The sequence below is a fragment of the Notechis scutatus genome, chromosome 1 (assembly GCF_049901735.1).
Source record: "Notechis scutatus isolate UNSWTSFEM ecotype Mainland chromosome 1, rNotScu1.2, whole genome shotgun sequence".
Taxonomy (NCBI): Eukaryota; Metazoa; Chordata; class Lepidosauria; order Squamata; family Elapidae; genus Notechis; species Notechis scutatus.
In genome coordinates this window covers 13,560,629-13,579,248 of record NC_142009.1, presented here as the reverse complement: position 1 = coordinate 13,579,248, position 18,620 = coordinate 13,560,629, and the positions used below count along the sequence as shown (strand labels likewise).

General features: G+C 42.3%; 1 protein-coding gene across 5 annotated transcripts in view; it reads right to left on the bottom strand.

The window, feature by feature from the left end:
* The window catches only part of RAP1GAP2 (RAP1 GTPase activating protein 2), a 305,221-nt gene that overhangs the window by 84,093 nt on the left and 202,508 nt on the right, over positions 1-18,620 (bottom strand). Inside the window, exon 1 of one of the 5 annotated variants that reach the window (XM_087957349.1) lies at positions 3,895-4,109. The exons of the other annotated variants lie outside the window; for them this stretch is intronic. Within the exon in view, the coding sequence (XP_087813475.1) occupies positions 3,895-4,035 (141 nt within the window). The 5' untranslated portion in view covers positions 4,036-4,109. Of the gene's footprint in view, positions 1-3,894; positions 4,110-18,620 lie in introns of those variants that run through there. 5 annotated transcript variants of the gene reach the window in all.

Sequence of the window (18,620 nt, the reverse complement as noted above, 5' to 3'; positions counted from 1 at the left end):
CAGGGGTCCCCAACCACGATCCGCGGACCGGTACCGGTCCGCGAACAATGCCTACTGGGCTGCGGTTGTTGCGCCGCCATCTTTTTCATGAAAAAGTGCTTCCGTGAGCTTTTCCGGTAGAAAGTTCACCGAAGCACGTTTTCATCAAAAAGATGGCGGCGCTGCTCGTGAGCTTTTCCGGTAGAAAGCCATTTCTACCCAGAAAAGCTCACCGAGCGTTGGCGCCGCCTTATCTTTTTTGATGAAAACGCGCTTCCGTGAGGTCACCGGAAGCACTTTTTCATAAAAAGATGGCGGCACCCAGCTGATGCCGGCACCGGGCCGCGCGCGCCAGCTGATGCCGGTACCGGGCGGCGGCGTCAAAAGGTTGGGGATCACTGGTTTAGACTGCTGCATTCTGGATCAATTATAGAATGGAGAAACATAGTAGTATGTGAGAAGGACCTTGAGAGACAGAAGGAAGAGCTGCAGACTAGACGACTGGTGTGTAAATATTATCTCAGTCCACAGGAGGGAAAGCTTTGGAAACATTTCAAAAGGGATTCTCCCTAATTTTTCAGAGAGTAAAAGGAATGGAGGGGAGAAATACTTTCAGTCTTGCAAGATTCTTTTAATGAATAGAATAGAATTTTTTATTGGCCAAGTGTGATTGGACACAAAGGAATTTGTCTTGGTGCATATGTTCTCAGTGTACATAAAAGAAAAGATACATTCCGGAACTTCCGGTTTGCAGCGCTTCGGGGCAGGCAGGAATCCACGATCGTGCGCAATTTCTGCCTGCGCTCGCTGCTGGAGTGCCCTGAGCCATCTGGCTTCAGGGCTAGCCACCTCTGTAGAAGGTGGTGAAGACAGGGGCATCTGGCAGGGTCGAGAGAAATCGCACCTCTCTTCCCTAGCCGGCTAAACGCCCTTTTCCAAAGGCGGTAGAGTGGCGGTCAGAAATGGCCGCCACAAAGAAGAGGTCAGCCGGAAAAGAAAGTGCAGGAGGAGTTAAGAAGAAGTGAAAGTTTTTTTGCTGACTGGGACAAAGCAACAACGAAGGTATCCTGGAACTTAAAATTTGTGAAAGATACATCGTTCCCAGAGATTTACAAGCGGCGAATGGAAGTTAAAAGGGAAAGTTCTTTTTTTCACTCTCCTTCCTAACGTTGACAGCGAACAGAAATACATGAGAAATCGGAAAAACCCGCTTTGGCATCAATAGGTAAACTGGGTAATTAAATGCTAAAGGGATAATAAGGATTTCTGAACATTTAAAAAAAATTTTTTTTGCTGTAAGTGGGAAGGGAGAGGAAAAGAATTGGAGCAGGATTTGGAAGTAAGGAGGAGATTGCCTAGAATTTTTAAAGAATCATTAAATACTAACAAAACTTCTAAAAGATACATTTTAACTGGAACTTTGCAACTAAACAGTAACCCCAGAAAGAGAAAGTGAAGAAAGAAGAAAGTGCTAAAAGAAACAGCTTATTTGGGCTGTTTGGTGACTTTGGGACTTTGGGAAATTATCTTTGAAGGACTAAAAACACTTGGGTGGTTGTTTTGGAAAAAAAATTTCTTTCTACAATGGCATCACTTGTGGATGAATTGAAAATTGAATTCAAAAAATACAAAGAAGAAGAACAAGAAGGGAAAGACTCTCTTAGCACTCTTTTTCAATTCTTAGAAATGGCGATTTGCACCTATGAGAAACTGACTGCGCAACAAGATGATTGGGATAAAGAAGAAGCCATCTTTGATGAACAAGTAACTGTATTTGCGGAAGAAAGGGAGAAGGAGGAAAAGAAAAAGGGGACTTTAAGATTTAATAAAACAACCAAAAAAGAGAAAAATAAGGTGAAAAGTGGATATAATGTTAGAAAACAACCGAAAGGGGAAATGCAGAAGAAGAAAAGGGAGGTGGAGAGACAAGGGGGTAGAAAGGGCAGGGAGAAGAAGAAGCAAGGGAGGAAGGGAGGGATGAGAAGCCTCAATGGTGTGGAACAAGATGTAAAGAAACAAGATTCATTTAGAGATAATGGGTAAAATTTAATTGAAAAGGGATTCTGCAAAGGTACATAAGATTGTATTGTTATATTTGTACTTAGAAATAATGTTAGAAAATTGGAAACAACATGTGATCAAAAAATGGGATAAAATATTCAGTGTAACTTAGTGAAATTTTTGTGAACAAAAGGAAGGCAATGAAATAAATGAGAGAATTGAAGTAGGAGGAAATGGGAACATTTTAATGATACAATGATTTAAAATATAAGTAATGTGAAGTGGGGGGGAAATAACTATGGAAAGTATAAGTGTTCCCATAAAAGTATGATATTCAATTGAAAAGTAATGTGTAAAATGTTTAAGATTTAAATGAATATTAATATTAATGATAGATTTGAATTGGCATGGATAGTTGTTTTAATTATATTACATACTTATAAATTTTTCTTTTTTAAAAATATAATGTGTAACTTTAGAATGTACTAAACAGAATCCCAATGGAAGTTATGTACTATACTAAGTGTTATAAATTTAGGGGAAAGAGTTAAAGGCATCACACTCCAATTAGGGTACAGGAGAAATTTTGTTTAAAAGATAAATAGATAGCTGGAAACAGAACAGACAAAGAATAATAAGCATAATGATCTGAACTGAGATGAGATAAATAAAATAAAACTAAGAAAGTTAAAAGAGGGGAGAAGCTATATAGAAAATGGAAAATGGTAATAAGATATGGAATGGTATATAAAATGAACATGAATTTGAATTTGTGTCTATATGAAGAGATGTAACCCAGGATCAAGCAGCTTTCAGAAAAGATGTTTTATGTTTTTATGTTTTATGTTTTGTTTGTTTGTGTATTGTCTTTGAAAATTAATAAAATTTGTTTAAAAAAAAAGAATCAAGAATCATAATAGTCACAGGGTACAATAAGCAATCAAATCATAATGTTAGCTTATAATAAAGATAAAGCTAGCAAACCTGGTGTCCGCGTTCCAACTAACCAACTCCAAACCAATAAACTCTGAGACAAACACTTCCTCAAAGTTCCATTTTATTAGAGTTGTCATATTGGCACATCTGGGAAAACCCGAATCTGAGAGCTCCGGGTTTTCTCTTCCCCCCAAAAAAATCAAAGACCCAGCCCCTGCATCCATCAGTCCATCACATGGCCCAATCAAATCTTCATCCCAACTGGAAACAGCCCTCCAGTCACTCCCCTCCAGGTGCAGGGCAACATGTCCTTGACTCTCTGAGAAAGAATGTTGTTGTGTCTAATCTTCTATCTCACTATGAACCCCCGCCCCTCCCAAATTCCCAGGCACTGAATGTGGCAGCCTTGAAGCTTCCAAGTAAAAAAATGGCTTCCAAGGCCTAGTTTGTTCTTCTTGTCTAGACTACCTTGTAGGGTTAGCAAGAAGGATGGTCTACATATTATCATGCTATAATTTACCCCCTGCCCTTGATCCTCAGGTGGATCCTCAGTGGCAGGAACCAGAGCCTGTTTTCTGTTACCAGAACAAAGTTTGAGAGAACTACTTGAGACTGCAGTGACTCTCAAAGTTTTGCTTTCTACAAAAGGCACTTCTTTCCTTATCGGTTTCAGAATGCTTGAAAGTTCCTTTCAAATTTCCCTAGCCTTATATACATCTATAGTTGGAATGCACCTAAGAGATCTTTTAATCTGAGCCTCCCTAGAGCAGGAATTATCATATCTCCCAAACAAATTATTGTCCAATCTTTGCTTGAAGCCATATCTAGCACAACCTCCAGAATAATGCCTGGCTTTGAAATGGGGTAATTTTCACCTGCTTAACTGGAAAACCTTCACTAACTTAGCATAAAACCAACTAGTTGACAGTAGATCTTGAGGCCAACATACTGCTCATGTCTCCCTTCTCCCTTACTCACCAGAATGCTACTCAAGAGATCCATCATTTTCTGTATAAGTTGCTCCTTACAGAAAGCTAAGAAAGAGCTACAGGCATCCAAAACTCCTTGTTGTTTTCTGGAGGAACTTCTCTGAATCCAGAGGTTGTTCTGGTCACCCATATAGCCAGTGCTTTCGACTTGTTCTCCAACCAACTTTGGTTAATATTTTCCCTCAGGAACACTTTGCAAGCTGGCAGTTTTACAGGTGTAATGGGCGTGGCAAATCCAGTAGGGAGGGCACCCAAAACAGGTTGTGCAGGAAATATGGTTTTAATATTTCAGGCAAAGAAGCAAAGAGTGGTGGTTCCTTTTTTTATTTTTATTTTGGCAACTCTCCAGAGTTTGGAACGAGATCAAAGGCACCTCATTGTATAAAGAGTCATGTTAATATGGAAAGCAAACATTCTGGAGAAATGCATGCATACGTGTATGAGACTCTTGGTTTGTGTTGAAAACAGATGGAGGGAGGGAGGGAAAAAGAAAGAAAAGAAAAAAGAGCAATCATAATTTTTAATGCAAGTGTTAGAAGCAAGAGGTTATTAATTAGCTGGGTTGTCACCTGTCTCCTATTTCAAGACGCTGTTCCTTATTTAGAATTAAAATGAAGTGTTTCTTTCCAAATGAATGAGGAATGCAATTTGTTCCTCCCCCACACTTTTTTTTTTTTTTTTGGTATCAGGAGATATGGAGCATTAGTGAAAAAAGGCAGCTTGAATTTAAACATGCCGTGAGTTTAAACTGTATGAAAATTTATCATGATTAGTCTCTGCTTTTTACTCGTAATGCCACATTTCAAGAGTGTCGATGCATTTTAACAGAGGCGCATTGAGTTGGTTCCCAAAATCAGAGACACAATTAACCATCATGACAATGGAAGCCTCAAATTACTTGAGCTATGCCCTTTATCTGAATGCTGCTCTAGAAACAGAAAGGCGGGATATATAAAACACAACCATTAAATACATTTAATGAAGGGCAATATATTCTAATAAAGCACCGTTGTTCTGCCATTGGCAATGTGTCAGTTTGTTGAAAGTTTACAAGGCGTTCCTTTTACTGGAACAGGTGGTATACCTATTAATTGGAATGAGGGAATTGAAGGTTGGTGTGCAATTTTATGCTTTGAGATGCTCAAGCAAGAATGTCAAAATAAATCTACCGATGACAATGTGGAAGTAAGTGGGTTTATTTTATTTATTTTCATTCCATCACATTTTCTTTATGATTAGTTTGTTCATTTCTTTTCCAGCTAAGAGACGGGATGCCTGGCTCAGAAAGCCTGTATACCCCACCTCATTTTAATAGCCAACTTGTGAAATATTCCAATATATTATTATTGTTGTTGTTGATGATGATGATGATATTGCTGTTGATCATCGTACAGTCAGCCAGTTGTTCAGACTGGGTTTGGCATTTTTGCCTTCCTATTGAGTCCTTACCACAGGCAAATCTGGATGTTTGACAGTGTTACAGATAGCAGTGCAGGATGGAAGCTGTTCCAAGTAAAGCTGCCTTTTGCAATTGACTGATGGCGAATTTGTCAATGCCAATGATGTTCAAGTGGTGCTCCAGTTGTTTTGGGATTGTACCCAAGGCGTCTATTACTATTGGTACTATGCTTGTTTGCCTTTGCCACAGTTGTGCATTTTTTTTATTTCTTCTATTATTTCTACTTCTAGGACTTGTAGTATGTATGTATGTATGTATGTATGTATGTATGTATGTATGTATGTATGTATTTATTTATTTATTTATTTATTTATTTATTTATTTATTTATTTAACTTTTAAAAACTGCCCTATAATAAAAAAAATGCATAAATAAACCCCATGGCAGCAACAATTACAATCAAATCGGTCACTTGATTGGTTCTATCTTTGATTGTGGTCCCCAGACCCACTGACAAAACCACATTTTAAGGATTTTCAGAAAACCAACAGGGTAGGGGCTAACCAGAGGTATTCAGCAGGTTCTGACCAGTTCTGGAGAACCAGTAGTGGAAATTTTGAGTAGTTCAGAGAATCGGCAAATACCACCTCTGACTGACCCCACCCCCATCTATTATCTGCCTCCCTGCTGATCGGCTGGGTCTTCTTTGGTTGCCCTGCAAAGGAGAACGGAGCTAGAAAGCAGGTTGGGGGGGGGCTGAGGGAATGGGGATTTTGCAATATATTTCCCCTGCCACACCCATCAAGCCATGCCCAAGCCCACCAGAACCATAGTAGTAAAAAAAATTGAGTCCCACCCCTGGGGCTAACCATACCTCAGAGGAAAGGATGTTCCATAGAGAGGGAGCCACCACCGAGCAGTCCCTTCATACTAGATGATGATCCCTAATGGATGGGATCCATAACATGCCCTGCCTTCCTGTCCTGATGGGCCAGGTGCATTTTGGGATGAATGTGCTGCCTATTTTTCTCTCTCTTTCTCTCTCTCTCTCTCTCTCTCAATTTCAAATCCTCGTGCCAAATCATATAATGGCACTTTATTTACTGAAGCTAACAATATAACTGCCCATGTTATAACCAATTCTGGACAGCTCCCAATCAAAATGAAAAAAGCTATAAAACCACACCCATTGAAAACAACAAAAAACCTGGTGCCAAGTCATATAGCCTCTTATTTCATTGCCTGAGAGAAAGCCAGGTCTTGCAAGATTTGCAGAAAGGCCTGGCTGAACTTCAGGGAGGCAGAGTGTCCTGTAGGGCAGAGACTGCCATGGAAAAGCCACACTTCCTGGGTCCCATCGTATGGCAATATTTAGGGACGTGGTGGCTCACTGGCCAAGACACTGAGCTTGTCAATTAGAAAGGTCGGCAGTTTGGTGATTCAAATCCCTAGCGCTGTGTAATGGAGTGAGCTCCCGTTACTTGTCCCAGCTTCTGCCAATCTAGCAATTTGAAAGCATGTAAAAATGCAAGTAGAACAATAGGGACCATTTTGGTGGGAAGGTAACAGCGTTCCGTGCACCTTCGGCATTTAGTCATGCTGTCCACAGGACCACGGAGATGTCTTCGGACAGCGCTGTCTCTTTGGCTTTGTAACGGAGATGAGCACCGCCCCCTAGAGCCAGAAACGACTAGCACGTATGTGCAAGGGGAACCTTTACCTCTACCTTTAACCACCCCATAGTGCTTCAGTTTACAGCATTCTCTGAATCAGCATATTTCCCCCCAACAACCTGGATCCTCATTTTAGTGATCTTAGATCAGGGGTGTCAAACTCACATCGTCAGGGCATCGTCACGTGACGTATTGGGACTTTTTTCCATTCATTAAACTGGGCATGGGTAATATGCAACGCCTCTGGTCCGTGGGCCAGGAGTTTGACAGCCCTGTCTTAGAAGGACAGGTGAATGCGTCAACCCTGAGCCCCATCAGGACTGAACTCCAGCTGTGGGCAGAGTTTGCCTGCAATACTGCACTTTAAGAGCAGAGCTGCATTCTGTCTGACTTGGTAGAATGAGTGGACGTCTGCAGGGAAAGGCAAACCCATAGATAAGCTGGCCCTGCACCATATACAACTTTAAAGGTGATAACCAGCACCTTGAATTGCACCTGGAAAGAAAATGGAAGCCAGTGCAGCTTACACAACAAAGGTAATATATGGGCAAACCCAGGTGCACCCATTAACATGCACACTGCTGCAGTCTGGACTAACTGAAGTTTCTGGGTGATCTCCAAGAACTCTGAACAGAAACCACTAACCTCTTGGGCTAATTTCAAAACCTCTTAACAGTCAAAGCAACCTTTTCCTTGCAACAGAAACAGAGGGCAAGTCCCAAGTTCCAAATTTTGCACATATTGCATGAAAGAAACAACCACAGGACATGATTTCCAGATTTTGATATCTTTGTCCAGAAAAATTCCAGCCTGCTTCCTAAATGTTTACCTTAGATAAATACAACATGTTACTAATTTATCCCATCAATTGAAAACTCGCAATTTTTAAAAACGACACGAGAGATCTTTGCTGGTTTCATCTTTAATGTCCTTCTTGGGAAAAGAACACAATGGTTTTTTTTTTAAGCAGGTAAAAAGTGTACCTTTCACACAGAATCAAACCTCAATTCCCCATACTGAGATGCATTTAGCAGCCTATTCATCTATTTCCTCTAGAATTTATTTTAATTAGACGGTTGAAAGCTAGGTGCAAATTGATGTTTTAATATTGATTGTTTTTCTCAGTGGATTAAATTGCTTGATCCAAATCAGCTGATCTTTTAATTGAAAAGTTCAATACTTGCCCACTAACTTGGGGAGAATCATTTTACCCACCTCAGAAGGGTGGAAGGCTTAGTCAACCATGAGGCAGGTGGGATTTGGACTGCCAAATTGCAGCCAGCCAGCATCCAGCAGAAGTAGCCTGCAGTACTGCACTCTAACCACTGCGCCACTGTCGTTGCCCATCTCACAAGTAAAAACAAAATTAGGATATTAATAGTAATGGACCCACCTCACCAGTTCACCTGTCCCCTGAGGTTGCTAGGCCCACTGGCATAGTTAGAGCTTAAAGGATCTTCAGAAGCCCAGAGGTGATTAAGCCATCTTCATTATGTTTTTGGATGCCCATTTGAGCTACCTTGGTTCAAAAAATGTTGCCCTGCAGTGCACAGTTTGCTTATCTAAAGTTTACAGACTGGGGGGTTTAGGAGTATACAGATATTTGAACTCAGTTCTTGACCTTGGAACAGTCCCTCCCTCTCAGGCCAATCTACCTAAATAAGGTAGACCTTCTAGGGATAAAATTAGGAGTCCCAAATGCGCCGCCTTGAGTTCATGGAAGAAAGGGAGAATACAAGTCTAAGAAATCAATAATAATAATGACAATTGGAATAGTCTGCTGGTTACCGTGTTTCTCATATAATAAGGCCGGGTCTTATTTTTTTTTTGAGCCCCCCAAAAAATGGCTAGGCTGTCTTTTCGGGGGGTGACTTAATTCCCACCCCCCTTGCATCTTTGGGTGGGCAGGCGGCGATGGCTTGGATGTTGACCTCGGCGTTGGTGGGGCACTTATCGGGTCAACGCAGGCTGCACCATATCCAGGTGTGCAACAAAAGTACTTCCTAATGGCAAGCCCCCCACCATTCCCCCCCATTTCACATGTTTTAATATAGGCCTTAATTTGGGGGGAGGGGCTTAATTTCATTTCATGCCTATAAAACATGCTGGGACTTCCTATTGGGGGAGGCCATATTGTTGGAGAAACAGGGTAGAAGACAAGGAGGTAGATGGAGACAAAGAAGAAAAGTGTGGACTACCAATATCTTAGTAAGTTAACTTTGTTTTTGTAGAGCGTCTACTTTAAAAGACCATGTCATAAATCTAAGCTATGTACGTTTGTCAAGGCCTTGATCTACATAGTCATGTTGCATTATCTTGACTTCTTTGGCTCCTTTGTACTCATTCTTGCTCCCCATGGAAAAGATCCTAAAATCCCTTCTTTGCAACATGACATAGGCTGTTAATCTCCTTTTCACCAGATTATATAGTCTTATTCACATGTGAGAAGAATCAACAGTAAGGAAGGCTATTCAGCTGAAAACTGAAGTTGAGAACACTTTTTAATAAAATTAGCTTGACTTCCTAAATTAGCAGTTCCCGACAACAGGAGTGTCAAAGTCAAGGCTCGCCAGCTGGATTGCAGCCTGGGCGGTGCTTAGAAGCCCACAAAAAAAAAAAAAAAAAACAAAAGATGGGTGTCTTTATCACTGAAAGTGGGGGTGTGGGGCCCACCCCCCCCCTTCGTACTTTCACTGGCAGGTGGCTAGCAAAAAAAAAAATTAAAAGCAAAAAATTAAAAGCAAAACAAAAGGAGCAATGTTGCCCCTTTCGCACTTGAGCATTTCCTTTGAGGAAAGGAAAAAGGGAACAAGGAAAGACAACAAAAAAAGAAGGGAAGATGGGAAGAGAGCAAGGAAGGAAAAATAAGGAAAGAGGGCAAGGAAGAAGGAAGGAGAATGAAGAGGGAAGGAAAAGGAAGGAAGGAAGGAAGGAAGGAAGGAAGGAAGGAAGGAAGGAAGGAAGGAAGGAAGGAAGGAAGGAAGGAAGGAAGGAAGGAAGATTATAATAAGAGGGAAGGTCTGAGGGAAGTCCTGCCTTAGCACTTCACCACCATAGGTGCCCCTGATATGAGTGACATTGAATTGGCCACGCCCACCATGTCCATGCCTCCCCTGGCCATGCCTATGCCAGCCACCACCACCCCGAGGTCAAAGACAACCCTGATGTGGCCCTCAATGAAATCAAGTTTGACACTCCTGTCAGGGGTGTCAAACTCAAGGCCCGTGGGCTGGATCCGAGGGGTGCTTAGATCTGGCCTGCAGGGCCGCCCTACAAACAGTGGAGGACCGGCCTGCAGTACCTCTGCCAGCAGAAATGGAGCGTATGGCTCTCTTGAACTCTGTTTTCAGCTGCGACAGCCTCCTGCAACCCTCTGCCAGTGAAAATGGAGCTCCATTTCCACTGGCAGAGCACTCAGACCACCACAGGCACCCCCGACATGAGTGACTTTGAGTGGCCATGACAGGGTGGGATTCAAATTTTGTAACAACTGGTTCTGTGGGTGTGGCTGGGTGGGCGTGGCTAGGTGGCCATGGCTGCCTCCTCCTCCTCCTCCTCCTCCTCCTCCTCCTCCTCCTCCTCCTCCTCCTCCTCCTCCTCCTTCTTCTTCTTCTTCTTCTTCTTCTTCTTCTTCCTCCTCCTCCTCCTCCTCCCTCCTCCTCCCTCCTCCTCCTTCCTCCTCCTCCTCCTCCTCCTCCTCCTCCTCCTCCTTCTTCTTCTTCTTCCTCCTCCTCCTCCTCCTCCTCCTCTTCCTCCTCCTCCTCCTCCCTCCTCCTCCTCCTCCTCCTCCTCCCTCCTCCCTCTTCTTCTTCTTCTTCTTCTTCTTCTCCTCCTCCTCCTCCTCCTCCTCCTCCTCCTCCCTCCTTCCCTCCTCCTCCTCCTCCCTCCTCCTCCTCCTCCTCCTCCTCCTCCTCCCTCCTCCTCCTCCTCCTCCTCCTCCTCCTCCTCCTCCTCCTCCTCCTCCTCCTTCCTCCTCCTCCTCCTCCTCCTCCTCCTCCTCCTCCTCCTCCTCCTCCTCCTCTTTCTTCTTCTTCTTCTTCTTCTTCTTCTTCTTCTTCTTCTTCTTCTTCTTCTTCTTCTTCTTCCTCCTCCTCCTCCCTCCTCCTCCTCCTCCTCCTCCTCCTCCTCCTCCTCCTTCTTCTTCTTCTTCTTTGCTCCCAGGAAACTTCCCTGGGGGCCAGGAAGGCAAAAAACAGCGCCGGGGGTGCTGCATGCCCCTTTCTGCTTCCTGGGCCTCAGGGAAGCCTCCTGAGTGAAGCGGGGGGAACCCGGCACAGCTGATCATCGGAACAGCTGATCATCAGGGGGGGGGGAAGAAATACCTTAGGGAGTGACTGGGCGAGGGAGAACGTAGTCAGCGATGTCGCGCATGCGTGATAAGGACTGACTGGGCAGGGAGGGGAGGGGCGGGCGGAGAGGGGCGGGGCCAGCCAGGGACACAATTTGCCGGTTCTCCGAACTGCACAGAATCATAACAACCAGTTCTATATAACCAGTCCGAACCGGTAGAATCCCACCCACCCCGGGCCACACACCCCCCGCTGGGCCACCAAGATCAAACACAACCCTGATGCCTCCCTCAAAGAAATCAAGTTTGACACCCTTGTGTTAATCCATCTTGTCATTATTTGGATGCTTTATCTGAAGGCCTACCTCTCCTGACAAGTCTTTAATACGGAGAAAGATGGAGGGAGACAGAAGAAGAGACTGACCCATGGCAGGATGGATGAACTTGACTACAGTGGTAATAGGTACACCCTCTGATGGACCATGATGAAGACTGATCATTCTGGAAATCCATATGAGCCCGTTGGTTGTATAAACAGAAGCTTACAATCAAAATCATGTGAAGCATTAGTATCGCTTTATAAAACCTTACTAAGACCACACCTGGAATACTGCATCCAATTTTAGTCACCACATTACAAAAAAGATGTTGAGACTTTGGAGAAGAGCAACTAAGATGATTAAAGGCCTGGAGACTGAAACATACGAAGTACGGTTGCAGGATTTGGGAAAGCCTCGTCCAGAGAAAAGAAGACTTGGGGGTGAACATGATAGCAATATCCCAGTATTTAAGGGGCTGCCACAAAGAAGAGAGGGCCAACTTATTTTCCAAAGCAACTGAGGGCAGGACAAGAAGTAACAGATGGGCATTTATCTAGCCTAGAACAAAGAAGAAACTTCCTGACAATGAGAAAAATCAACCAGTGGAACAACTTGCCCTCAGAAATCGTGGGCGCTCCATCACTGGAGATTTTTAAGAAGAGGCTGGACAGCCCCTTGTCTGACATGGGATACTGCAGGGGTCTTCAAACTTGACAGCTTTAAGATTTGTGGACTTCAACTCCCAGAATTCCTCCTCCAGTCATGTTAGCTCAGGAATTCTGGGAATTGAAGTCCAGAAGTCTTAAACTTGCCAAGTTTGAAGATCCTTGGGGTCTCTTGGTTGAACAGGGAGTTGGACTAAAGGACCCCCAAGGCCCCTTCCAGGTCTATTCTGACACAAACCTATCTATGTGGTTGACATGATGGCACCTAATGAATAGATCAATCAATCAGCCTGCTCAAAACTATATTATTATTTGAGTTGGTCCATCACTGAAAGACCTAAAGTTGGGGTTCATCCTGGGAGTAATATATCTATATAGTTTTGATAGCACATAATCAATAAAATCACCGAGCCATGCAGACAAACATTGGCCTTGGTCTTTCAAAACACCACAGGGTGCACATTTAAATAAATATTAATGGAAACCACTTGAGTGGGTAATATTCCTCTCGTGGGCATGGAATGTTCTCAAGATTTATCAGGAACGAATAAAAAGCTAAAATGCAGTTCATTGAGCGGATTTGGCTCTCCCTTTGGAAGATCATTACAATTTTGGTTTTCTGTCAAAAACCCAATTAAAATGAAGTGCATAAATTTCAGATACAGGGGATTCTACCTTGGGATTAATTTGGGGAGCTGTTTGTGTTCTGCTTTTAAAGAGATCTCATAATAACATGCAGAGACACTCACAACTCATTCAGCATCAACTCACACAATTAAAATCTCATCAGGGAGTTTAGATTGAAGGAAGAAAAACAAGAGAGAGAAAACTCTTAGGAACTAAAAAGGAGCATCGTACTTTCAGACAGATAAGCCTAGTGCATAATTTGAGTACAGACAGTCCTCGACTTCCAATCATTCCTTTTAAGGACCGTTCAAAGTTAAAACAGTACTGAAAAAAGGGACTTATGACCGTTTTTCACATTTACGACCATTTTAGCATTCCCATGGTGGTGTGATCAAAATTCAGACACTTGACAACTGACTCATAGTTATGACGGCTGCAGTGTCCTGGGGTTATCTGATCACCTTTTGCAGTTTTCTGACTAGCAAAGTCAATGGGGAAACCAAGACAGAACAGAATAGATTAACAGAGTTGGAAGGGATCTTGTAGGTCATCTAGTCCAACCCCCTGGCCCAAGCAGAAGACCCTACATTTCTGACAATGTCTTCTTGAAAGCCTCCAGTGATGAAGCTCCTGCAACTTCCGAAGGCAACTTCTGTTCCATTGCTTGATTGTTCTCACTGTCAGAAAGTTTCTCCTTATTTCCAGGTTGAATCTCTCCTTGTTCAGTCTCCATCCATTATTCCTTGTCTGGTCTTCGGGTGCCTTAGAAAATAGCTTGACCCCTTTGTTCTCTGTGGCAGCCCCTCAAATATTGGAACACAGCTATCCTGCCTCCCCTGGTCCTTCTCTTCACTAGACTAGCCAAGCCCAGTTCCTGCAACCGTTCTTCATATGTTTTAGTCTCCAGCCTCCTAATCATCAGAACAGAACAGAACAACAAAGTTGGAAGGGACCTTGGAGGTCTTCTAATCCAACCCCCTGCTTAGGCAGGAAACCATATACCAGATTCACTTCACAACTGTGTTACTAATTTAACACCTGCAGTAATTCACTTACCTGTGGCAAGAAAGGTCATAAAATGGGGCAATATTCACTTAACAAATGTCTCAGTTAGCAACAGAAATTTTGGGCTCAATTGTAGTCACAAGGCAAGGACTACCTGTCGTTGTCAAATGTTTCTTTTCTATTTCTCGACTTCCTTGCTGATGTGACAGAAACTGTCCTGGCACCTCTTTTTCAAAACAAGGCCAATAAAAAATGCTTGGCATAATGAGGTGTTTCTTAACCTTGGCCACTTTAAAATGTGTGGACTTCAACTCCCAGAATTCCCTCTGAGGCTAACTGAGGAATTCTGGGAGTTAAAGTCCACACATCTTAAAGTACCCAAGGTTGAGAAACACTGGCATAATGCAATCATTTGAGCATCAATAAACACATGCCACAATTAGTCAGATATTTTTTTACACTGACTGTGCTACAGAAGGTTAGGAATCATTGAGGAACAAGCTGTACACAAATAAAAGGATGTGTATTTCCATGCACAAGATTTTCTTGCAGAACCCCTGAGCAAACAGGATGTAGTGCACATCATCTTTCTTTGAATCCTCATTGTTAAAAGGGACCAGAAAGTTGATTTTTTTTTTCTTTATCTCACCAAAAGGAAGTAGAATGTTTTATTTTTATTTAATTTTTTTTAAAAATCCTGCCTTTATTATTTTTTATAAATAATTCATGGTGGTGAACATTCCTAATATTCCTTCCTCCTTCTATTTTCTCCACAACAACAATCCTGTGAGGTGAGTTGGGCTGAGAGGGAGCGACTGGCCCAAAGTCACCCAGCCAACTTTTATGCCTAAGGCAAGGCTAGTCTCCTAGTAATTGGCTCAAAGTCACCCTTCCACTCTAGGCTTTCATGCCTAGAGTGGGACTAGAACCCAGAGTCTCCTGATGATTGACCCAAAGTCACCAAGCCGGTTTTCATGCTGAAGGCAGTGACTAGAATTCACCAACTCCCAGTTTCTACACTTGTGCCTTAACCACTGACTTGACCAAACTGGCTAAATGAGAATATTCAGGGTCTGTAATTTGACTGTGAGAACAATCAACCAATGGAACAGAAGTTGTCTTCAAAAGTTGTGGGAGCTTCATCTCCGGAAGCTTTCAAGAAAAAACTGGACTTGTATAAGGTAAAGGAGCGGCACACTCAAATTGGTAATTGTGGGGGAATTTTATTTTATTTTTGAATTGTTTGAATTGGGATGAAATTCTTGAAATGATGAAATAAGAATATGCAATGAAATTGCAAACCTGACAGATAAAAGTATGAAGTATAATTGTAGAGTTGTAATTGCAGGAATGTTCCAATCTCGGATGGCAAACCTCAGATAAAGAATGTTTCCAAGCAAATACAACTCAGGTAAACAAAGTCACTAATCTAAAGGAGGATTAGAGAGAGGAAGTAAACATATGTTAGACTTTAACTAGAGATAATTAATTGTATGGATTACTGTGCTAAACAGTAACCAAACTTAAGCAGTAACCAAAGTTAACCAGTGATGGAGGATAACTAAAAATGTGTATTTTTATGATAAATATGATAAATAAAAATGTGCAAGACTAGACTCCAATAAAGATCATCATGATTCAGTTGTTCATGGTCAAACAACTCGACTGCCTCGTCATTACAACATATAATGAATATGAAGACATGAGAATTATTTCAAGTAAAAAGAAATAGGTTAAGAAATGAATAGAAAATATATAAAAGAAGTTTGAGAAAAGTACTTGAGAAAATGTATAGAAAATAATGATAGGATATGAAATCAAACGTGAAAGATTAATATGTATCCAAGGTCATGTTTGTATGGAAATGTGTGAAAACCTGGAATCATGCTGTTCACTAAAAAAGATGTTTTTGAAATGAGAAAAAAATAAAAAAAAACTTTTTACGAAAAAAAAATAAAAGACTGGACTTCCACATCTGTCAGAAATGGTGTAGGGTCTCCTGCTTGGGAGGGGGGGTTGGACTAGATGACCTACAAGGTCCCTTCCAACTCTGTTATTCTACATTCCTGGGAGGATAAGAAAAAGACATCATTTTGGGAGCTGTTTCTTTTTGTTCTTTTCTTTACCGGTACTTCTTCTTGAGTTTAAGTTCTATCCACCAGAGGAGATGAGAAAAAAGAGTCTGTCTTTAAGAATGTGCATTCAATTCGTCCTCCCTTTCTCAAGCTCTCAAGCCAAAGATATGCAGAGGTTACATCCATTACATCTCTCATTTATGCGGTTTTGACATGACTTCCAGCTCTCTTCCTGGGGGTCGATATAAAGGTGACATAAAGCAAACGCCAGTTTGGTGCAGTGATCAAAGACACAAGGCTAGAAACCATGAGACCATGAGTCCTGCCTTAGATGCAAAACCAGCTGGGCTAGTCCCTCTGTTTTTCAGTCCAACACACCTTACAAAGTTGTCGTTACAGGGGAAAATAATAAAGCAGAACATTGTGGATATAACCTTATGTTGCACAGAATAAAGATGGAATACAGGTAATCCTTGAGTTACGACCACAATTGAGCCCAAAATTTATGTTGCTAAGTGAAACATTTTTAAGCGAAATTTTTAATGACTTTTCCTGCCAGTTGTTCAGTCAATCATTGCATTTTGTTAAGCTAGTAACGCGGTTGTTAAGTGAATCTAGATTTCCCCGTAGAGTTTGCTTGTCAGAAGGTGTGATGACCTGGAGTGGAACAAAAATGTAACAAAATCCAAAACGTAAATAAATGTCCTTTGATGCCTCCAACTTGGCCCCACTGTTCAATAATTCTCAGTTGGAGATCAAACTTACTCAAAAATAGTCTTCAAGAAGAAAGCAATACAGTCCGAACTTAATGAGCAGATAGAGGTGAAATAAAAAAACCAAACAAACTACAATGAAGATATTTCCGCAACGGACCAGGATAAGTAATTACCAAATTCAAGGAGATAACAAGGCACGGTCTGTTGGAAGGACACCAACCAAGATAACTTCAGACCAAAATAAAACACGCTTTGCTTCTGGCAATGCTGTGTTGTAATCATCTCTCTTATATACTAGTCTCCCCAGCTGTAACTAATGAGGGGGATCATGGCCACTTCCTCTCTCGTAAGCCAAGTTGTTTCCTTCTCTGTTACTCCCTGCGTGTCCTAGGATGGAGAGGGGATGGGCCTGGTTCTTCCTCTGACTGCCCAGCCGGCCTCTGCCCTTCCCCAGGCTCCTCCACAACCTCCGGAGCCACACCTCCACTCCCTGTCGGCTGTTCTTCCTCTCCCTCAGAGTCCAACTCTACCAAGGGCATGACAGAAGGTTGCAAAAGGGGATCACATGAAACCAGGACACTACAACTTTCATAAATACAAATCACTTGCCAAACATCTGAATTTTGATCATGTGACCCCAAAGATGCTGCAACGGTCATAATTCACTTTTTTCAGTGCCGTTGTAATTTTGAACGGTCAGTAAAGGAACTGTTGTGAGGGGTGCGGTGGCCTAGAGGTGGTGCTCTCACCTCACAATCAGGAGGCTGTGAGTTTGATCCTAGGTAGAGGCAGATATTTCTCTCTCTGGGCACAATGAGAATACATCGGCTGGAAAAAAACTCCACATTGGCAACAGGAAGGGCATCCGGCCAGTAAACACTCAGCTGCATTCAGTTGCCCAGACTCTACCCCACAAGGGATTATGGGGTCGTTAAAAGAAGATGATGGTGATGACTAAATGAACTGTTGTAAGTCAAGGACTACCTGTATAAATCGATTAAACAAATAATAATGCATTCCTCTTCCTTGGTTTTTCCTTGAAGACATTTTGCTTCTGATCCAAGAAGCTTCTCCAGTTCTGCCCTGAAGAAGCTTCTTCTTGAATGAGAAGTGAAACGTCTTCAAGGGGAAAAAATACAAGAAAGTCCAGTTGCCTTTTGGAAAAAGCACCTTTGGGACAACCGTGACCTGGATGATTAGGAATCTCCATAGACATAATAAGGAAACTAAGCTAGAAGTTTCTCATGCTGGGAAAGATGGAAGGAAAAAGAAGACGAGAACGACCCACTAGAGATGGATGGACTATTTTTGTGGGTGATAGATGCAGCATTGGGAGATATGAAGGACAGATTGTCATTGTTGAAGTTTGCAGCAGAAATTCAGGTCCAGAAAGCACGTAGATGACTGATTCAGCAGGATCATTAACTTCTTTATAAACACAATAATGTGAGTAAACTTTACAATACCATTTGTAGATTCTTTCAACGTAACATAAGCAAAAACTCAAGCAGCAGCAGCTCAGAGGGCTCAGAACAGGTATCAGTTTCAGCAAGCAAGCAAGTTAGCTTCACTTTCAGAATTGAGAGCACAGAGCTCTCAGCCCCCAATTCAGCTCCCATTGGCTGACTTTGTTAACTATGTCTCGTCCCAGTTCATGAATATTACTCTGATACTCACGCAGAAAAATCCATCTTCTCGTGAAGAGCTGGCTATGTTTTGACGGCAGGTAATCAAAAGGATAGAAACCAGGTCACTGTTGAGTTTGTCCTGCCTTAGGCACAAAGCCAGCTGGGCGACCTTGGGCCTGTCCAAGGAGAAGGCAAGCACAAAACACTTCCACAAAAGTTGTCAAGAAAGCAGCAAGGACCTCTCCCTGTAGTTGTCAGAAGTTGTAAGTACCTTGAGGGCCGAATATAAATAAAGGCTTAGCTGGTGCAGATATGACAA